Source organism: Sylvia atricapilla, chromosome 5 (assembly GCF_009819655.1).
Source record: "Sylvia atricapilla isolate bSylAtr1 chromosome 5, bSylAtr1.pri, whole genome shotgun sequence".
In the NCBI taxonomy this organism is placed as follows: domain Eukaryota; kingdom Metazoa; phylum Chordata; class Aves; order Passeriformes; family Sylviidae; genus Sylvia; species Sylvia atricapilla.
Window position 1 is genome coordinate 56,149,854 of NC_089144.1, and position 23,036 is coordinate 56,172,889.

A 23,036-nucleotide genomic window follows, 5' to 3' on the forward strand; every position below is an offset into this window, starting at 1 on the left:
ATGAAAATTAAATCAGTCACAAGTAGTGTTCCCTTAGTTGGAAGCTGTGAAATGCAACAAACACATCTGATTGCAGAAGAGGAAGGGAGGAGCCACAAAAAGACCCAAGAAGATAAACACCTCCCAAAGAGGGGATAGAGCGTTCCTTAAAATCCACCAATGACCACTAGACAATGGCATGTGCTTTACAAGTTAGTAGCAAGTCTTAAATGCTTTTTAATGACTTTTTTCTCTCCTCAGACTTCAGACTTTCCATAACTAAGCACTTCCTGTTTAGTTGCTGTATAAAAATTTAATCTACTTTATAATGAAATTGAAGTTTCAGATTGTATGAAAATAATCTAAGAAAAAGCTGTACCCTTTTCTTTGCCCTAACTTTTAAATATTGATGGATCTGTAGCAGATGCTCTTTTGCTCCTTCTCTGAGTCCTTCCCTCTGCTTTTGTATGGCTCTGAATTACAGGAGCTTTTATCCTTCCGTGCTTCACCAGCACTTTTATCCTCTCAGGTTTTTCCCTGCCTCCTCAGCTTTACTGCATTATTTCCCACATGAGAAATACCTTGATTGCAGCCTTGACTCTGCCGTGTGAGGTTTCTTCTCTTATGTGCTGTGTTCAGTCCTCATCCCTGACGCACCAAGTAAAGTTCCTTCACCCCATTTCACCCCTATGTTTCTGTATTTTGCCTTGTCCTCTCTGATCCACTCTGCCCTGCTGTTGCCATGTCTCTCCTGTGGAATCTCCAAAGCCTGACTGGTCATCGTGGAAACCCCTTGATAAGCATTTGGGTTAAATGTATATGTTTTGGGGAGCCTGATCCCCTGAAAAATGCACTTCCAACCAAAGCAAGGTGAACATTTTTTTTTCTTGCCTATTTCTTCTTTTTGGTTGTCAGTACTTTGTATTTGCACTGATTCCTTTTACTAAGTTTCGATGGGTGATTTGCTCTTCAAGGCAGGGGCTATCCTCTGTATCTTTGATTAACCTACAGCTTTGGAAAAGAGGAGAGTGTGAGTGAGTACATCCAAAGAAAAGGTAGTCAGCTTTTCAGAAATCTTACTGCTGTAATTTCCAAAGTGACTGCAGTCTCTGAGGGACACTCAGACCTCTGCCTGCCCGTGTCATTTAGGAAAATGTAATTTTCAGGCATCATGGGGAACTTTACAGCAGCAAATTCAGATACATTTCTTTCTTTGGGTATTTCTTTCATACTGAGTTAAATTAAGAGTCCCAGCTTTTCTTGTTGTACACAGCACAGACATCATCATGTTTCCAGGCGTCCTCTGAAAATGCAGGACAGTTGGATCCATGGGAGATCCGTCTTTGTTGTCACAGAAACCAAATAACCTGCAGCAGAAAAACCTTGCTGTGGTGCTGGCCTGTGCCCAGTGCACGCTGCTGGAGCCCTGCCAGTTAAATCTCAGCCCAGCCTGAGGTGGGTGACTGTTTCCCTGTGTCCCTGTGTCCCACAGGCAGGCAAAGGGATCCTGCGGACTGTCATTGCCAACAACGAAGCGGTGGCTGACATGATCCCCGTCGACGTCGCCATCAACCTGACCCTGGCAGCCGGGTGGTACACGGCTGTGCACAGGTGGGAGGGCTTCCCTCTTCATGTCATTCCTCTTCGGCCACACTCCTGGAATATTTGCTCCCTGCACCAGCACTTTAAAGGGAATCAGGGGCTGATTAAAAACCAGTGCAGGAGGCTGGTTGATTGATTTTCTGGTTGGTGTTTTCTCCCTGCGGGTGGGCAAGGACTGAGAGTGTAGAAGACACAATAAAGGCAGGGTTCAGAGTTGGGAAATCTCTACAGCTACAGGTGAGACCTATTTCTTACTTTTCAGAAGTCACTCTTCTGAAGGCCAAAGGCTTTGCAGCACTGGTTTTTTGGGCCTCCTTTTCACTGAGTTGCTTTTCAAGTGTCTTCTGGAATTTTCTTGGTAAAAAAGCTCTGCGTGTTTTCCTTGGGAAACACTGCACAACGTAAATGTATTATGGGCTTACAGGTTATATGATCTAAAAAATCTCCCTTCTTTGCACTGTTGACAAGAGTATGTAGAAGTGATATTAAGGATTTAAGGTATTTTCCTGTAAACCTCTGGCCTGGCCTGTAATCATTAGGTAGGACTACAGAGAATAAACCACATGAATTATTCTGGAGGTTTGTACAACTCTGAGAAATCAAACCCAGGTAAATAAAAGGCAGAAGTGTTTTACTCTGAAAGATAGAGTAAGCCCTCTGAACTGAGAGTAGACCTACATCCAGAAAGCTAAATAAAGATCTTAAAAGCACCTTGAAGAGCAGCTCACCAGCTTTCCCTTCAAAGCATCATTAAGAAATCCACCAAATTAAAACTGTGCAGTTTTCAAATATACAGTAAGAAAAATATTGTATTGATGTTATCACTTGACACCCTTGGCAAGGTTTAGGTCAAGAAAACTGTTTCATTAATTCTTGACTTATGTTGAAGGAAGAAATAAAACCAGTTTATTTAAGATCCATGTTTAGTTCCCCACCAAAAAATGCAAACTTTGTTTGGTATTAAACCAGGAGTTTTCTTGAAATTGATTGATTTTGTACTCCCTTCCCTAAGAAATGGAATTTTTCTTCATGTCTCAAAATAATACTTCTTTCTGTTTTCCAGACCAAAAAACTTGTTGGTGTACAACTGCACAACAGGGGGAATCAACCCTTTCTTCTGGGGAGAAATGGGTAAGGTCTCATTTAAATGGAGAACATCCATAGTGTTCCTCACACTTTGAAGAATTGATTTCCACAATTTCAGGGATATTTGGTATCTGCCATTCAAACTGCATTTTGGGGACCTAGCTGCAGTCGGTGAGGATCTTGTGAGGCAAAGGGTAATTCCAAACTAAACCATTCTAGGATTCTGTGATATTATAGAAGTGAAGTAGTCTTCCTTGCCCATCAGAAAATTCTGAACAGAAATAACAGGTGTGCACTTGAGGAAGAAAACATTGAGATGACACGTGGGCTTCAAGAACAGTTTGTTTTTTGATCATGAGTTTTGTGGGGAAAAAAATCAAATTATTTTCATGGCTGACTTTTCTTCAAGTGGGTATACTTCCAAGGCAGGGATGAAGGAAAAGGAGACAGATCCTGACACTCTTGCAGAGAAAAACTCATGGTGAAGCCAAGCCGCAGTCTCAGCTGTGCAGTGTGAAATACTGTGTACAGTTAGTACATTCATGGACACATGTACTGGGCCTGGTTAACTTTCTGTTACCCCTGCATTCATATCTTTGTTCCTTTAAATACAGGATGCTGGCTACTCCATCTCGCAGCCTTTGCTTTGCTTTTCCCCTTGCATTATTTACACGGCAAACTAAGTCAGCAGAGAATGAGACCATAATTGCATTTACAGAATAAATGTCTTAACCACGGTATTTGACCATGTGGCCTAGCAGGGAAGAGGTTTCAGCAATTGGCTGAGTGCTGAGGACATCACACCAAGTTCCTGGCTTTTTTTTTTTTTTTAATGAAAAATGAAATGTTGTGGTTAGTCACAGATCTGTGGCTTTTTCACTGGAGTGAATGCAAAGCTCTCCACAGGCTGCTACTTCAGCAAAAGCCACTATAGCCCCACTTTCTGAGGTTTGCCTTTCTTAACCCTTTTTTGTGTAAATTTACTGATGAAAACAGTAATGTATTAGTGCATTGTCATAGGTTTTATTCTGTTCCTCTGTTTATAACTGTGGATTTAGCCATGAAAACATCTGGGTCCAGCAGCAGCAGCAGCTTCCATGAACAGCTCAGCTGCATGGTGGAACTGAAGGCAAAATTTTCTCCTTGGATCACACTATGAAAGCTCTATCTACAAAATGTTGTAGCCACAGTTCTCCTGAGAGCAACATGCTGCAGAGAATTAGGATGGAGTACTAAAGTGCAAAATTCTGCCTTTAAAGAAAATTCTGCCTTTAAAGTGCACAGCTGAGAAAATTAGTTTGGGAAAGATTTCCTGCATATGACTGCAGCCATCAAGTCTGAATCCTCAGTTTAGTCTCCTACCAATTTCATAATGGGAAATAGACATATTCTGTTCAAGGAGCCAGGGTGTGTGGCTGATCATCAGGGTGGAGGATCCTGAGGGTCTGGAAGCTGCTGAGAAACCAGAGACGGGAATGCAAGTCACCTGGTGTGGGAATGAGCATTTTAGTGCAGAACAGACATAGGGTTTGCAGAGGGGAGGGCCTGGGCTGCCTGGTTAGGCCAGGTGACACCAGGACCTGCTACAGGAGTGACAGGTGGACACAAGGGAGTAGAGACTTCAAGGGGGGAAAGATTAAGCAGAGAAATTGGGGCTGGATTAGACTGAGAGTACCAAGGGTTGGGAACAAAAGTGACTGAGATGGTGATGCTTTGAGCACTCTGAGTGATGAGCTGGGAGGGAGGAGAAAGAGATTTAGAAGAGTTTATTCTTAAACATTCATTGCAAGGCAGTTAATTCTAAGGCTCCTCAGACACAGATAAAAACTCCAAGTGTTAAAAGGCACCTTAACTGATTTATTTCTTTTCCAAATAATGCAATGCCTTGGAGTTTTTCTTTTCCCTTATTTTCTCATTACTTTGCCTGCTGTTACAAAGATGTGGTCAAACAACTAAATTTTTATCTGAAGAAGCATATTCTGCTTTGCTGCAATGTGAATCTGGTTAGTCTGACTTCGTGAAGTACATTTTGCAGTTTCTCCTCAAAACTAAACCTTAAAACAAGCTGGAGAATTATGTTCAGCATGGAAAAAATTAAGTTCAATTTATTCTTGATAGTCTACCTGGATGAGACCTATGTCTGATTCTGTGCAGAACTTCCCTTTGAGTTGTAGGATTTGCTGCTTCATTTTTGTGCTGAGGTTGGAGGGGAAAGACCACCCACCCACTAAGTCATTGCAGTAGCTCCTAGAGGTGACAAATTTCTGGTTTGGGGTTCTTAGAAGAAGTACAGTGAAAGTCACTACTTGAAGTGCAGTAATGAGCTGACCACAGATACTGGAGAGTCCTGTCTGAATGTGACGAATGGAATCTGCTTATCTGAGGATGATCTGGATGTTTCTTGTGGCTTGCAAATTCTCATCTGATTTTCTATTTGTAACATAAGCTTAGAGACTAAACTATAATATGAGCACAGATTGATGTTGTTAATTCTAAAATCAATTTTTCAGAAAGTGAAAAAAGCCCACATATTCTTCTTTCTTGAGCTTGCTGGTGCTCAGGAATAGGAGCACCATCTGTTTATCAGTCCCTAGGATGATAGTCTTACACTCAACTAGTGCAGTTCTATTAAGCCTCTGCAATATGCAAATGCCCCAGATATGCACATCTAGATGCCACTTTGTGGCACTGTGCCATTGCCAGAGCTCAGTAGCAGACCCAGCATATTTTGTGCCTTAACATGCAAAGGGAAGGGAAGATTCCCATCCCATCATTTGTTTTTGAGTTAAGAATGCAAGACACTTTGCTGCCTTAGAGCATCCAGAGGTCTTCTGAAAACAGGCAGATGTTTGGTGGTGTGGGTCAGATGTGGTTTGAAAGGATATAATGGAGTCTTTTTAAAGTTATCACCTTTAAGTGGCAGACTAAATCAGACATCAGCCCTTTGGAAAATCTGATTGAAAATAAGAAATGTCTTTTTCTTTATGCTAGCAGATCAAAGATTGCTTTCAGTGATCTAAAGAAATTAGAAAAATCACTTAGCAATTTCTTTTACATCTGCTGCAGGTGAAAGCAGAACTGCAGTTCCTTGTAGCTCTTAGAGCTGCCTGCTTTTCCTCCTTTATGTTTTGGTGCTTTGACAAGGAGGTTTTTGTCTGCCAGTGTTAAGTGTGGAGAAGGATTAGGTTTCAAACAGGTGATAGATGGATAGATGGTCATCAATTTTCATGGCAGAAGGGACAACCTGGTCCAGGCTCTGGTAACACAGTTCAGAGAGTTGTGGGCTAGAGGTGTGAAGCACAACAACTTGGGCTGTGCTGCACTGTGGTTCCAGCCCAGCTGGAAGTGAAAAATGCCTGTTCCCTTGCAGGGCAGTATGTCATGTCCACGTTCAAAAGGAACCCCCTGGAGCAGGCCTTCCGAACACCCAACGCTCACATGACCTCCAGCTACTTGATAAACCAGTACTGGATCACTGTCAGCCACAAGGCACCTGCCATCCTCTATGACCTGTACATGAGGCTCACGGGGAGAAAGCCCAGGTAAGGAATGGTGCCATCAGGCTCCTGCATCCCTGCTGCTCCTGTGGAGAGCAGAGCTCGAACCAGTGATGAGAACTGGAGTCCTTGAGCTTCTTGCGATCTCCATCTCTTGAGGAAAAGGAGGAAAATGAATGGCTATAGCTTAAGCACAGCCTAGGGCTCACACCCTTCTCACCACCTGGAGAACAGCACATCTTTTGAATGCAGTTTTTTACATTTCAGAGCTTCCCAAGGCAGAGGAGGACTGGCAGTCTTCTGCCTTCTCTGTATCCAGATCTCTACCACTTCAGCTTTCCAGTGGGATCACCCCTATCTGGCATGAGCTTGCATAAGGACTTGAGACTGGCAAGGTTTAGAATATACCAGCTAACACATTTTTTCCCCCATAAATCAGATGCCCAAGTAGCTGTTTCCAGCACTAGCCTGAAATCCAGGAAGTAGTTGTTTCTGTGCATGATTCAATTCTAATTGTATTTAGGAGGGCAGTTCACTGTTACGGGTGGTATTTGAGCCCTGGCAGTGGTGTGGCTTGGAGGAACAGCAATATCCATGTCTCATGTGGAAGGAATCTTCTTGTAAGTAATGTTACTCCAGACATTGTCCTCCTTTATTCCCTGCTACCACAGAGGAGGATTTATTACGCAGCGTGAGAACAGGATGCCAGTGCTGTGTTGATGTCAGCTGCTCTTGTGCTCCTCTGCTAGCTGGAAAGCTGGCTTCAGCTGTTTGCAAAGAAATCCCTGGCATTGCTCTGATCTATCCCTGATACTCTCCTTTGGAGGCAGGTTGGTTTGTCAAAAGACTTCCAGTTTGCCAGGAGGAAAGAATTACCCTAGAAATAGAGGTAAACTGAAAATGAGGCTGGAATCTCCAATCTTTGTTGAAATGGGCAGCAATAAGATCTTGACACTGCCCTTCCAATTGACATTTCTTTTCATGAAGCTGATTGGCATAATTAACCAGTGGACACTGCCTGCAATGCTGTAGTTAAATGTCAAACAGACCTCAGCATGATCTTCTGAACTTTAAGATTTGCAGCCTCAGCAAAGATAGCTCACCAATGAACTTGGGAGTTTTCCAAGTCATCTTTTTTTAAGTATAATTCTCGTTTTCTTTTTACACACTACTTCAGCTCATCCAGATATTGCTGCAATGTGGTAGAAAGCACAGTAGCAGCTCATTTTTCCTTCTTTTCCCAGCTACCTGAATATCAGACCTTTATGGTCCAAGAGCAGTAAACCATATCAAATAATAAAAAAGAAATGAAGCCTTTTTAGATGTAAGCTCATTTCACATAAATCTCCAGAAACTAAGCAAAACTACCCTAAATGGTTTCCTGTAAGTTCTGCACATCCATCCATGACTTAGAGCATAATGTGGTTTACACCCTCAGTAGTCTCCTGGGGCCATCCTGTCTCACCTGAGGATCTGCTTGTGCAAGGGTCTGTATGGAAGCAGATAAATCATTGCTGTAAACAGTTTTCTAGAAGGCAAAAAGCATGTCTGAAGTGTGGCTACACTGAGAGCTAATACTCGACTTATTCTTCTCAGTTCCTCCTCAGTGGAGGATGAGACTTCCTGTAAGAAATCTTTGCCATATTTCTACTCAGTTGATGTTTTTCAGATGACCTTTACTTCATACAAATTATTAGTCAGTGTTTTGAATGTGGTCACAACATTTGAGCTCAGGCAGTTGACATGAAACACAGTTTTCACACACACCTCTTCAGATCATAGAATCACAGAATGTTTGAGGTTGGAAGGGACCTTAAAGATCATCCATTTTCACCCTTGCCATGGTCAGAGACACCTTCCATTACCCCAGCTTGCTCTGAGCCCCATTCAACCCGGCCTTGGACACTGCCAGGGATTGGGGCAGCCACAGCTGCTCTGGGAAACCTGTGCCAGGGCCTCACCACCCTCACAGGGAACAATTTCTTCCATATACTAAAGAGTTTATTTTCTTAGCCTTTCTTTTTGCTGGCAGTTCCCATTAGACCTAAGCACTTTAAAGATTTTGGGGAGTCAGCTTGAGGGGCAGCTTCAGATCTTTCCAGTCTAGCTGCATAATTTCTTTTTCCCAAGTTCCTAAAATGTATTAAAATATTCACAAAGCTTTGCCCCATGGTGCTTGCCCTACACAGGAAGATTAATCTGAAATAATTTTAAAGCAGTTCAGATAAACTGCATTCAGTCAACGTGCACACAATTATTCAGAATGAAGGTGCCTTTAATCTGATGGTCTGCTTTGCTTCTAAAATGAAAGCCACTTAAAAAAGGAGTGCCTGTCTAAGGTTTTAGTGCTCTTTCCAGTTGCTTTGGCTGAGCTGCACAGTTCTGCTCTGAGCTGATGGACTCATTGTGTCTTTGTGTGCTGTGCTGAGTGCTTATCGCCGTGGCAGTCACGTCTGCGTGGGGAGAGGCCAGCCTGGCACCATTCTCCCCCAGACTGCCGCCTTTCATTTGTCACAGCAACTGTGTTACCCTCTGGGCAGCTCAATGTTTCACATGAAAACAGCTCTGTTTTCCACAAAAATCAGCCTTTTAATGCTTCTTCTTGCCCTTACCCAGTCTGAGAGGATGTGGTGTCCTCTCAGAACTGACCGAGCCCTGTACATCACACTTTAAAACAACTGCCAGAGGCCTTTTTTACTCATGACCACTGGGACAACCAAAATAATCCTACAGGGTAGGACAGCATTACTGTCATTCACTTTTATATAAAAAAACTAGTAAGAAAAGGCCAAGACACATGAGAGGACCTGAACTTACATTTCCCAAGTCCTCAAGCAGTTATGCCTCTGAAGCAAGACAACAGCAACATGGAGCTGTTGGAGTGGGTCCTGAGAAGGGCCATAAAGATAGTCAGAGGGCTGGAACATTTCTCCTGTGAGGACAGGTTCAGAGAGCCAGGGCTGCTGAGGCTGGAAAAGAGAAGGCACATGGGTACCTATTAAACCTTGGTGCACAGTTTTTCAGTACTTTAAGCATACCAGTAGGAAAGAAGGGGAGGGACTCTCATCATGGAGTGTAATCATAGGATATGGGGAATGGTTTCAAACTGAAAGAAAGTACATTTAGATTATATAGGCGAAAATTCTTCCCTGTGAGTGTGGTGAGGCCCTGGCACAAGTTGCCAAGAGCAGCTGTGGCTGCCCCATCCCTGGAAGTGTTCCAGGCCAGGTTGGATGGGGCTCAGAGCAAGCTGGGACAGTGGAAGGTGTCCCTGTCCATGGCACAGGTTGGAACAAGATGATATTTAAGGTTCCTTCCAACCCAAACCCTCTGTGATTCTTTGGTTCCATCTGAAAACTGAATTGAGCAAATGACTTCTGAGCTCAGTGTCCATATTGCAGATGTGGTCACCAAATGCTGGAGCTAATACCAAAACTCAGAGCCTTGCTTCAATACACAGCTCAGGCTTGGGAGCAGAAGAGAATTTCTGTGGCAGAAAGAGAAGTATCCACCTTGGGAACAGAAGCACTATACCTTTGTGGTGCAGACTTCATACTACCTCAGATGGGCTTTTCCCTCCACAGCAGTACCTGAGGTAGGTGCAGCTTCCGACCCTTAGGTCAGACCAGTGAGTTGGACATCAGTGGCAAACACAGTTGCTGCCATGTTGGAGCCAGCAATAAAAGCTGGGTAGCTCTAGGCTCAGGAGCTCAGCTGGAGCAGTTGGGATCTGCTGAACAAGTTCTTAGCCTAGTGAGTAGCAGGGCAGTGCTCAGGAGGAATTGCAGTGTTTATTCACCTGGATTGGTGGAAACACAAACCAGCGGCTTCTACATAAGGTCAGACTTCTGCTCACCTCTGATGTTCCCCCTTGTTACAGAATGATGAAGATCATCAATCGGCTGCACAAGTCTATGACACTCCTGCAGTATTTCTCCACCCAGTCCTGGAACTGGTCTTCAGATAATATGAATATGTTAATGAGTCACCTTAACACAGAGGACAAAAAGGTAAAGGTCTTGAATAGGGCATGCTAATCTCAGATTCTGTTCATCTGCAGCATTTATTTTTGGTGTATTGTTGAGCTTTTAAATAATATGTAGATGATTGGAATTTATTTTAATCTGAAATAATTAATTTATTTCAGGAGCTTTCCATTTATTACAGGAGAATGTTTTCAGGTCCCTTACAACCCAGCCTATTCTGTGAAAACAACTTCCTCTCTACAAAGCTTTTCTTTGCTCTAAGAGACAGACAGCTGCCTGAAAGCTTGCTAACAATTTGTCCAGTATGAGCAGCTAAAATGAACTGAGGTAGTTGGCTCTGCAGTAAAATTTTGTTTCTGCCAAAGTGACCCATTTCCTGGACTTCTGTTGATATAACTGCCAAAAGAGAATGCAGCACAGCTGAAAGTTACACTGATGCAGAGGCACCTGTTGACTCAATGTCCAGTTGATTATTTACACATAAGTCTGGTGACACGTTAAAACTGCATGGAGGTTTTCATTTGGATCCATTTGCCTGTGTGGAATGTCATTTTTCTTCCAAGATTCTCTGTGTTTGTGTGTGTACAAATACATGTATTTATGGAAAAGTTGCCACCTGAAAGATAAACACCTTGATTTTCTGCCAGCTAGCAGTACATTTCTGCTTGCTTTGCCCAGATTCCCAGCTGGGTGGGATATTAATCAGCAGCTGTGAAACGCAGTCTTGCAGTGTTTGGGAACTCGGTGGCTTTGAGAATTTCAGAGAGAGGGGGCCTTGTCAGGAACAGAGATCAAGGAAGAATTGATGCTTCAAGTGACCTGATTTTGAGCTCTGGTGTTCAGCTTTTGCTCTTTGTCTTTCAATCCCAGTTATACAACTTTGATGTTCGCCAGCTGCACTGGTCAGAGTACATCGAAAGCTACTGCATAGGTGCTAAGAAGTATTTGCTAAATGAGGACATGGCCGGCATTCCAGCAGCAAAGCAGCACCTACGCAAGTAAGTTACACCCAGGGACAAAGATAAGAGCTCCTGGCTACCTTTGGGGAAAATAAGTCTAGCTACATTGCAAAATTATTATTCTTATTGATTAAAATGGAAATAACTTATTTCTTACTACAGCAGTTTGTCAGTTTTTACAAACATAGAATAAGGGAATAGTTTGCCATAGCAAGGAATCCTAAGCAAGTTCATCATTCATGGATCATTTTTAGGAGGTTTACAAGGACCTCAGGAATGGGCTACTGACTGCCTCAGACAGTGCGCTGTGGTTCAGTGATAACATTTACCTTAAAATAAAACGGCTCTCATTAAAATGAAACAAGTCTTGGGGTCTTTAGGTGTCTTTTTTCCCTTGGTCAAGCGCTGGGAAAATGAGAATTAGAGAACTGCAGAAGCTTTTCCTTGATAGAAAGAAGACAGGATCATTAGGATCTGAAAAATGCAGTAATATCACTGAAATTGATGCTGTAAACTAACTCACTCCCCCAAAAAGAACAAATAATCCCAGTGGTTCATCCCACTGGTGCAGTGTTGCAACAGTGAAGACCATGTATGACCATTATGTAATTTCACAACTTTAAAGACCCAGAGCCACTTGTAAACAGGATTTGTTCCTGAATTACCTGTAGGAAATGCAGGGGGCTGGTGAGCTTCTTGTTGTTGGTGTGTTTTTTGATAAGATGCCTCTTTCCCAGGCTGAGGAACATCCGATACGCATTCAACACCACCCTCCTCGTGATCATCTGGCGCATCTTCATCGCCAGGTCGCAGATGGCTCGAAACATCTGGTACTTTGTGGTGAGCCTCTGCTACAAGTTCCTGTCCTACTTCAGGGCATCCAGCACCCTGAGGCACTGAAGCCATCCATCAGCAACCAGCCTCTTCCAGAAGGACCTCCATCTCCTCTAATCAGCAACTGTGGGCATTGGGGTCTGAAAGTAGCAGAAAAATCCACTCCCTCCAACAGCAGCTGGCATTTATTGTGCACTGTTACATGCTCACCTTTTTAATTTTAACTAATGCTTTAATACATGGTGGTCTTTCTTCCATAGGACCAGGCCAATTTTTAAAGCCATAACTGAAGCTTTAGGAACAGGTCAAGCGGGGACCTCTCATCTAGAGTCTGATGTGCAAGAGTAAGGATTAACCAAAGTCATTGTCTTCCCACTTACTACTCTCTAGGCTATCTTAATCCCATCTTCTTCCTCAAAAGAGGCAAATTAAAAGCACGACCTTGGAAGACAAGGATGCCACCAGAGAAGACCCAGCCAAGGAAATTAACATGTAAGAGGTCTTCCTAAAGCAGCTGTTCCTTCATTCTCATTCAGTGAAATGGTTCCTTATTGAAAAAATAAGATTGCACCTTCTCAGTTTTTCAAAACTTAGGAGGGGGAAAGATCAGTCACATGAGGCCAGTTAACATATGGAACAGTTTCCAGATCTTGTCTTGTATTGCTGCTGAGGACTGATGCTTTCAAGCCACACCTGAAGACACAAATAGAATTCATGCACCTGTGTTAACTCTGCTCACTCACAAGCTGCTTTCTTACAGAGAGGTCTTCTTTTTTCCCTGTGGTTAAGGTTTCAGTCTATTAAAAAATTCCTGGTCTTGCATTTGTCACATTTGCTTGGAACATTTTTGGGGTTTTGAAAAATGCTGTGTTAACCCTGAGAATGAAGAGAAGGCTTCATAAAAATTGGAAGAAGAATACAGAAACCCATAATTATTTTTGAAGTATAGGTCTTTTTTTCCCCCTGCAGAAAATCTCTCTCGCTGTAGCTGAAAACTAGCCTGATACTGGGCTTTCATTACAGCTAAATCACTTTGCAGTTGATCATTTCCACTGGCAAAGAAAGTGGAAAGACACACATGGAGGAAACATCACTGGGCCTGTTCTGCTGCCACTCCTGTCAGCAGACATTAAAAGGTCTGAAACTTGTTTTTCTTGAGAATAGGTTAAATGTGTAATTTAATGATCTTAAAGGTCTTTTCTGACCTAAGCAGCTCTGTGATTCTTTGACTTCTCTGTAAGAACAGTCAGGCAACTGTGAAGGTAACGTACTTCGTCCTGCAGTTTGGAATTTTCAGAATTTGATTTTTCAGAGTTTTAGAATTAAATTGCAATTTAGAAAGGAAGCCAAAGACCTCCCCAATGCTCATGGCTGTTGGAGATCCTTGTTTCTTGAAGAGAATTGTAAATTCCTGTGGGGGCAGAGAGAGAATCTTCTTCAAAGTAGCAACAACAGCAACAAATTTTACTGTTGTCATATTTTCCGAGTCAAATCTTACACCAAAAATTTTTTTTATTCAGGTAACACTGAATAAGCACTTTTAAGATGATCAGTCTTCAATGCAGCACCCAGTTCCTCTAGTCTTGTGTCATGCCAGCTGTCTGAAAAAGTAATGCTACACAAAAAAACAAAGTGACACAGTTGCTCTTTTGTGAGCTGAGAAGAGGAGAGAGTATTTACAAACCTGGCATTCCTCAGAAATTATACTTGGTTTTGGTAGTGAAGGTAAGAGCATATTACGACAGTGTATTTATATCTGAGCACTTCAAGCTGATTCAGAAATCTTTCTAAAGATTGAAGGAATTAATCTTGCCCCACATTCCCCAGAGGTCTGGTTCAGGGCAATTGCCAAAGGATGCCTGCAGCAGAATCTGACCAGAAATGTGGTGTCCAGGATGGCAAGGCTCTGGCATCGCCTGCCACAGACCTCTGTGTCTGTCACACACTGCTTTTGATCTGTGCTTAAATAGGTCAAGCACTCAGTTTACAAAGATGCAAATTTCTGAAGCTCTTGCCTTGGAAATGTGCTTCCTGTAGTGAAACTGATTGAGTGTGCATCTTCCAGCTCCAGGGCTAGAAAGGGGAAACTTGGAGCTGTGTGTTCAGGGGCTGGGGACCAACGTTCCCTTGTCCAGTGCTGCCACAGCAGTATTTTGGTGAAGGTTGGCATTGTACTTTGCTGCCTGGGTGGGGCTGAGGGAGGTTGCTGCAGGGATTCCTCCAGGAAGAGTGCATTCATTCCCTCAGTTACAGAGTCGGGTCATCAGGCAGCAGTCCTCAAAGGAAAGGCTAAAAAAAAAAAGCAAACAAAAACTGTAGATCACTTTGAAACAAACTTCCACTCAAACATTAGGGAATAATTTCACCATTTATCCTGAAAGTCTTTTTAAGTGCCTGCCTTATGGACAAAGAGAAGCAACAGTAAAGGGGATCATAAATCTTGGGCTGTGCATGTGACAGACAAAAGCTTGGGTCTTAGAAAAGTCAAAGGTGCAGAGCTGCTACACCAACATCAGTCAGCTCTCCTGATACTAAAGTGTCCCACCTTTTCTTCCTCTTCCCTACTCATGCCAGAAATTCCTCACAATAGGCCTGTAGGCATTCACAGTTGTGTGCATGGTCTGTATTGTCCCCACAAGTCTGAGGTGTATTTTTTGCTCCCCTGAGCATATCCAGAGCTGGTTTTCTGAACACACAAAAAGGTGCTGCACTCAGAACAGTGGTGGTATGACATTTTAAGGCTCTTCAGCATTTTGCTGAAGGAAACAGACACACAAAAGCTACTCAGCCCCAAAAAAGCAGCAGGAGTTGTTTGGGTTGGAAAAACAGAGCTGTTGCAGATGGTGTCTGCTCTTCTGAAGACCTTTCATAGCCCACACAGCATTGTCAGCAGCTGGCTCCAGAGCTCTGGCCTTGCCTGGGGCAGATCAAGCTGTTAGCTTGTCTTAACACACACATAACATGCAGGGGAACTTGAATCTTTAATCCATTTTCTTGTGGCTTGAGATGTTTCCAGCTGATTGTCTGAAGCACAGACATAATTCAGAAAGTGCCAGTTCTGACTGTCATCACGGTGACCTGGGCATACAAGCTTGTTCTCACCTCACACAGTGGCTGATGTTTGATGGTTTACTTTGTGCTCCTCAGTGGATTTGTTTGTGCTCTGAAGAAACCCAAGCCTTGGGGGAAATATCTGAAAGAAACACTGAATATCATTTCACCATCAGCAACGGGCAGAAGCTTGCAATTAACAAGTATCCTTTTTTAATTAAACAGTGATAACAAAACAAACCACAACAAATCCCTACAATTAATCTCTTTTAACTGCCTTTTGAATGACAACCAAAACTGTTTATCTTCAGCATGTCTGTTACTAAAAAAATAAAATTTCTTACCCCTCCACCCTCCTCTGTTCCCTTGTTAAGAAACAATTCTTGGACAGTAGGGAGGGAGGGGTAACAGACTCACTGATAAATCACAGTTTGTTGGCCCATTACCCGCCTCCTGCAGAAATGTGTTCTTTTACATTTTCTAAGGAAACGTGAATACATCTGCCTGTGTGTACAGCTGCATCTTCCAGCACCAGACAACAGATGTGGTAAAAGCAGTGGAGCTTATCTTGAAGTGCCAGGCTGTGCTTGTTTGGCATGCCCTGCCACTTCAGTTCACGACCAAGCGATTAAAACACACCCTCATTTCCAGTGTAAAGGGAACCTAACCTGTAGTTGTTAATCGAGTCATTATCATGAATAAGCAACTGGGAAAAGAGGGAGGGGGGCATCCTTTTGTTTGTAAATAAGCTACAGCTTCATGGTTGAAAGCATGCTGTTGCTCTGCCAGCGTTGACGTTCTACCACTGAAAACAAGGATGAACTTTCAGTACAATTTTAGTACAATTGGACCCCTTATTCTAGCACAGAGCAAATAACATTCCCCAGAAGGTAAGTGGTGAACATCCCATTACATGGTGCTAAATACTGCTATGAAGGTGGTACAGATTTACTTAAAGAGAATTAAAATGCAAAAAAGCGTATTTGGGGAATAAATAAAGATGTACTACCCCACTTTGCTCTATTGCTTGAATGCCAACTATGAATTGTTTTTTCAGATGAACATGTGGCCACTTACAAAAAAGTTTCTTGTCCTTACATGATCTTGGCAGACCCCAGTTTATAGTAAAATACGTACTCTCCCACTGTCCAGAGTTTCTATGGTTCTATCTGCTATTTCTATCCTCTTGTTAGCTACGAGACAACTTCCTGTTATAAATCTTAATTACAGAGTTTCTAATGTTAAGGTGTAACCTTTTGAGCTCTCAAATCAGATAAAATTATCAAACCACAAATTACGTGAACCTCAGCCATAAAATTGTTAATATGATGTTTATGTTATTTGAAACATTTAATAAAACAAAATATTTTAAAGCTATGGTCACTTTGCATTGCTTGGTTTGCTAGAGGAGGTGGTTACTTGCTGCCCATCACAGTTGAGCAGGGGTGGCCTCTCCAGCACATCTGCCCACATCTGCAGCACAGCTGTTGGTGGAACGGCAGCCCCACCTATAGGAGGGAAACTCAAAATTTCAAGGCTGTGATAGACTTTCAATCCTGATAACAGAAGACTGGGAGGTCCTGCTGTGATGAGTGTCCTGTGGAAACTCACAGAGAATGGTCTGCAGCAAAGGACAGTTAGGAGTAACCCAGTCAACTTCACTGAACAACATCCCATTTTTTTAATTTTTACCCCATTTTTTTATTTTTAAGTACAGAGACCTCACCTCATTTTGTTAGTTTTCTGTCAAGCAAGAGTAGATAATGTCTAGTCATTATCTCTCACTTCCTTGCAATATAGCAGACTTCAGTGAGAGGAAAAGACACATCATTATCATGACCCTTTGCTTAATAAAAATTATTTCCTATCTTGAAATCCATCAAAGATACCACTTTCATTTTGTTAGCAAATCTTGCCTTAAAATATAATTTTTTATTTTTTAATATGTAAATGTGATCTTCATGGAGAAAAAAAATCAATTTTCCATTAAGATGCATCAATTAATTGAAGCCATCAGCAAGAAAGTTTGAATTCTTTCCAAGGAACATATTTTAAGGTCAACCTGCAGACTTCAATATTTAAAGGTTTTCTTCTGACATTCTAATTGCCCAGTATTATCAAGGCAAATAATCAATTAAATAAATGAGGAGACTTGCATTCATCTTCATCCTTTAAGGGAAACAAGAATAGGAGGGGAGGAAAATGACGTGAAGTAGGACGAGTCCTTAGCTGATACACTGTAGATCACACGATAGAATAAGCACCAGGTCTCAAGGAAAGGCATCCTGGCCAATTTGCAATTTTGCCCATCTCCCTCAGTTAAGGACAACTGGTGTTCGTTAAGAACTGAGCCCACAGCTCCCACTTCCTAACTCCCAGGATGATTTGGCTGCAAAATGTGGAACAGTGATAAACTGGATTTCTGGACTCAAGCCCTACCTATGGAATGGATACCACAGCAAAGGAAGTTGAATCAACCCAGGGCCCATCCAGAGCCACGAGAGGGCCACACACTCATCTACTTCTCTTGCCACAGGTGCCCTGATGATACAAATCCCTGCAGCTGCCTGCGCTGCAGTCTCAGAGGTGACTTGTTCCTTCCAGGGAAGCAGCAGATAACACCCAGCCCCAGATGCAACAGCCACAGCAAAAGTACACAGCAAAGAAATGCATCTTCTATAGATGAAGATTAGTCAAGAGGGGATCAAGGCAATAGCTCTGGAGTTGTCAGTGTGCTCTATCTTTTCCCATTTTTCCCTGATCAAGGTATGGAGAGAGCTTTGCATAGGGCTTTCAAACAGGAATTCCTACCTCAGCATGTGCCCTGACTTCTGTGTTTCTGATTCTTTTCTCACTGCAAGTTCCTCGTCTCCAACTGGGGCTCATAACCACTCCAGAGAATACAAACCCTTGAGAACCACTGGCTTACAAATACGGATTTGAAACATTAACAAGCTTTGCTTATTTCATTGGAGGTCTTTTTCAACATCAGTGATCCTGTGATAACTGTGAAATACGAGGATTTTTCCTTCTCAGAAGTGAGACAAAATACTGAGAGATAAGATCCCAGGCAACATCCACTGCCCCAGGCCACAAAAAGCAAGTCAAAATACTGTTCCTCACTTCAGCTGAAGAGATGGCGAGAACTGGATACCCACCAAAAAAGAAAGGACTGTATTTCCAGAAATCAGGTGTCTGCAGTCTCAAGAGAACCAACAATAAGATCCCAAGGCAGGTAAATACCTGGAGAACAGCTAGGGGGAAAATGAGCACTAAAATGTCCTTGACCAAACTGCTAAAGAATGCACTGTCTCCTAATAGAGAAAGGGGAAAAAAAGGTTTACTAAACCTGACAAGCCACAAATTTCCCTACTGGTCTGAAATCATGAACAGGAATGGCACAGGAGATGACAAGTAGGTCGGATTACATAAAAGAATGTATTTTTAAAAACTAAATAAAAGAAACCAGCCAAGCAACAAAGTAACTGGAACATAGAACAGTCCAAAAACGTTCTATAACATTACTGACTGGAAGACAACAGGAAAACAAAAAATTAGCATAAATTATGTTATAAACACAAGATCAGCATCAAAAGGGTAAGGACTCAGAGGAGGAGTTCAGAGCGGACAGAGAAGAGGTTACAGAATACTTAATTTAGATTTTTTTAATGTCACCTATAGGCTGCAGCAAGCTGAGGTAGGCTGGTAGATATCCTGGAGAGCTCAGGAAAGATGGACAAGATTGAAGAAGACAGAGGAAATACAAGAGGACAAGAACATGGGAACTATTTTTAGTGAGCCTGACTTCAGTACAAGAACAATACTCAGCAGTCACACAGCAGTTAAAAAGGAAAAGAATAATAGTGTAGAATTCCAAAGGCAAATTATGTCACATCAAATCTTCTCTTACAATAGAGTGAGAGGCATTGTTAAAAGCAGAGGAGTTGGAGATGGCATACAGTCTGTGCTTTAAAAGGTTTTTATCTCACATGATCATTCTCACGAATAAGCTTAGGCAAGAACACGATGAAATTAATGCAAAACTTGACAGAAAATCACAATACTTATTTGCAATTCAGTGTTAACCTGGGAAATTATATTACATGTAATGCCAGATGAGAGGGAATGCTGAATGCTGGGATAGAGAGCAGGCTCTTAAAAACCTTGACCTCAAGGTGGGAAGACTGATCAGTGCAGGGGACAGGGAATATTCCTGTTAAATTGAAACTCAAGGCTACTACTTATGTTAGTGAAAATTATGTCTTTCAAATTAAAAATACTTGCACAGACATCTAATATGGGCTTGCCTAATTTGAGATACAGTCTTGAAAGGATTCTATATAAATGAATATTATTTGTTTCCCAAACTCAAGAATTTAAAACGATAAAATGCCATAGCAATGTGTTCTAACCTACTCATGTATTCTAACAGGCTCATTTATTACTTACACACTATTTTTGCATGAAGAGGCACTGCTTTCTTTAGTGAACTTGAGGGATGAATGAGAAAATTCTTCACAATCTCTTTTGCACCTCTATTACCTGGTGTCTCACAAGCTAGCATGCCACACATGCCACAGTTCAAGCACTGCTGGGTCAAGAAAATAATTAATTTCTTAATTAATTTTACTATGAAACTCATCACTTCAGTATCTATAGGCCAGATTCATTTAGATAGTGGGGCTATTAATCCTTTCACCAGCTTCCAATATGTTGTAGTTAATCCAGGCTTCCATTTTTCCCTGCTGGGAACAACAGACCTTGCTAGAATGTGATTTATTAGGATGCTGCATAAATTTCTATTAACAACCAACAGCATCTAATGCAATGAATTCATTTGTATCTGTATCAAGGACTAGGAGATCCAGGGAAAATAATCCTGTTTTATTGTGAAATATTGGCTGTTACCGTGGATGGGATACCTCTATCCTCCAAAGCACACAACTGCAGCAAGGGAAAAGCTCAACCATTGAGCAGCACCTGAGACTGCCATAAAACAAGGTCACACCATCGAATCACAGAATATCCTGAGTTGGAAGGGACCCACAAGAATCATGGAGTCCAGCTCTTCCCAAACCAAAATTAATCCTGACAAATAAGGGGAGATGGCCTGAAAACCACAAGTTAAACGAAACAATCACCTTTGTTTAGAGTAGCACAGAGGAGAGGCTGCTACTGAAGGCACATGGGAGTTAAACTGTGCCCACAGCTGCAGGATGTCACTGTCAAAGAGCTGCACCATGGCCCTGGTGTAGGCATGAACAGAGAGGAGGTCTGGAAGGAGCAGCCCTGATCCCACAGCGCAGAAAAGGGCTGGGCATGGTGAAGGCTTCTGGAACTGGGAAATACAGGCTGTGAGTCCCTCTACAATCCTTTATTAACAACTGCAATGAGCCAAAAGGACAAGCTGGAAAGCCAGCACTGGCCCAGAGGTGGTGTTGCCTTAGGAGTTTGTTATCTCCAAGAGTCCCCAGGATCTGTTAATACCCAGTTATTTGATGTTCCCTGAACAAATTTAGAGCAGCTCTCCTGTGAGAAAATACTGAGGGAATTGGGATTGTTCAGCCTGGAGAAGAAAAGGCTTGGGGTGACCTCATTGTGGCCTTCCAGTGAAGGGACCCCACAGGAAAGATGGAGAGAGACTTGACAAGGGCCTGGAGTGACAGGACAAGTGGTAATGGCTTCACACTGATAGAGAGAAGGGTTAGATTGGATATTGGGAAGAAATTGTTCCCTGTGAGGGTGGTGAGGCCCTGGCACAGGTTTCCCAGAGCAGCTGTGGCTGCCCCATCCCTGGCAGTGTCCAAGGCCAGGCTGGATGGGGCTCTGAGCAACCCGGGACAGTGGAAGGTGTCCCTGCCCGTGGCAGGGGATTGCAATGAGATGGGCTTTAAAGTCCCTTCCAACTCAGGCCGTTCTGTTTCTGTGACGACGAGACTCGCTCCGGGCAGAGCCGGCGGCGGCGCGGAGCGGGGCCGGGCTCGGCAGAGGGCGGAGCGCCCCGCGGGAGGGGATTGCAGCGGGGCAGGAAACACGAGGGCAGGTGAGGAGGCTGGGGCGGGCTCGTGGCACGAGGGCTGCTCGGTGCTTCCCAGGCAGACTGAGCTGAGGAAAAGGCGCTTCGTATTTCGCTGGTCTCTGGACGAAGCTCACGACTCGCCCGGATTCAGGTCTTAGTGGACGGCTGCCCTCTGTCCCGGGGGGCTCGGTGGCACGGCCAGGTTTGCTGCTCCTAGGCCGGGCGCTGCCAAAGTCCGCCTCCTCCCTTCCGCTCCCGTCTGCGGGAAAAGGTTCCACACTCCGTGTCCTCTCCTGTTCTAGATGGAGCCAGCATTGGGGTCCGTACCTCCCAGTCTCCAGAGCCCCAGGAGGAGCGATGGTGCGGGATATCCAGGTGAGCTGTAAGCGGCTGCTAGTTAAATCCCGCGGGCAGTGCGGTGCCGGCATTCCATCGGCGGGGTGCCATGGGGATCCCCCGGCATGCCACGCCACGCCGAGGCAAGGCTGCAGTGGCTCCTGCGTTTCTGTCTGCTGCGGTTTCCCAGCACCTCTTCTAAAACAAGACGATGCAGTTCAGTAGGAGCCAAGGGCAGCCAGCACACTCCTTTTTCCAGGGTTTCTCACAGGTGAGGAGGGCCTAAGGGAGTTGTGGAGCTGCATCCAAAGTTGTGCGAGTGCCCAGCTCTGGGTGTAGGTGCGAATGGAGGGTTCTGTGGTTCTCTGTCACTGTCGGGGACCTGCGGGGAACAATCAGCCTCGTGGCTGCAGCGTGCGGGATGAGTGCTCCTGCCACAGAGAGCCTTCTTCATCCGCCTGGGAGAAAGCTCCCTCTCGGGTGTAATTCCTTGATGTAAGAGAGAGGACTCCCTCTCTCAGCAGGTTTGCTTGTTTTATTGCTGCTATTTAGATGTTGGTACTCGTGTCCATGCAAACAGCATTTTGCCTCTTCAAGGACACGTTACTTACGAATTTTATTCCTTTGTGTCATAGAGGTGGGACTGAAATTGCCCTGCAGAGTTTTATCTTGAATGTAGAGAAAGAAAGCCTGGTTTGGTTTTATTAGTGGATTAAAAAAACTTTTTTGCGTTAAATGTGTGAGTATTATTTTAATGCTAAATCAAAGATGCTAATTGCTAAATCCTCTGCTTGCATTAATAGTAAACACCTGAAGTTGCTTGCAAAAATCAACCTTGGTTAAGTATTTATTAGGTGAGCCTTATAATTCTGTTAATTCTGAACAGCTGTAAATATAAGATCTACCGTCTGAAAAAGACCAAAAGACGTAATTTCAAAATATCAAAGACATAATTTCACTTCTTTTTTGGTAAATATGAACTAGCACAAGTGAGAAACAACCTAAATCTCCCTGCTAGTCTTGCCTAGTGAAGGTTGCATGGGCTCTTTGGTGCTGAAAGATCCCCACCCAAATGCCCAGCTTTGAAACTGTGTGTTTGTGATAATTTAGTAGGCTGGAAAGCTTTTGAGCTAAGCTTGCAGGAACAAATAGCCAAAAGTAGAAATTTGGAATGGGTGAGATGCTTCAACATGTTCATATCCTTCCTTCATCTTGGCAGTCTTCGTTTTGCCATTCCCTGAAGAAATACGAGGAAATGGGAAGAGGAAGGAAGAGAAGAGGAACATTCCTTCTCTTTCTCTTCTTCCCTTTGCCACTTTTCTCCCCCTTCTTGTCTCAGTCTTTAGAATTTCTATTCCTCTTTGGGAAAAGGGAATCTGGTGTAAGCTGAAGGTAGGCCTAAGAGACTGAGTTATTTTACAAGGAGCAGCTTATCTACCTCAGGGAAAGAGGAGTGTTAAGATGGGTCTCTTACTCCATCAGGGGACTCTGTTTTGGGGGACAGTGAGGAGGAGAAGAGCTTCCCTGAAGAGCTTCAGCGGGAAGAACTGCCTCAGGTACGTGAAGCCCAGAGCCCAGAGAGGGGGGCAGCCTGTGATGATTCCACTCATAAAAAAAGAGACTCCAGGAAGCTCGTCCTCAATGCTGATGGCCAGAAACTGCACCAGGAAGAGAAACCTGGACCTTT

The 23,036-nt window shown here is 43.3% G+C and overlaps 1 protein-coding gene across 3 annotated transcripts in view; it reads left to right on the top strand.

Moving 5' to 3' along the window:
* Positions 1 to 12,506, top strand: part of FAR2 (fatty acyl-CoA reductase 2) — a 117,792-nt gene extending 105,286 nt beyond the window's left edge. For all 3 annotated transcript variants that reach the window (XM_066319570.1, XM_066319572.1, XM_066319571.1), the window contains exons 7-12: positions 1,472 to 1,590; positions 2,645 to 2,712; positions 6,038 to 6,209; positions 10,045 to 10,174; positions 11,021 to 11,148; positions 11,847 to 12,506. In XM_066319570.1, the coding sequence (XP_066175667.1) occupies positions 1,472 to 1,590; positions 2,645 to 2,712; positions 6,038 to 6,209; positions 10,045 to 10,174; positions 11,021 to 11,148; positions 11,847 to 12,009 (780 nt within the window). In that variant the 3' untranslated portion in view covers positions 12,010 to 12,506. The remainder of the gene's footprint in view (positions 1 to 1,471; positions 1,591 to 2,644; positions 2,713 to 6,037; positions 6,210 to 10,044; positions 10,175 to 11,020; positions 11,149 to 11,846) is intronic.
* Positions 12,507 to 23,036: the final 10,530 nt, after the last annotated feature.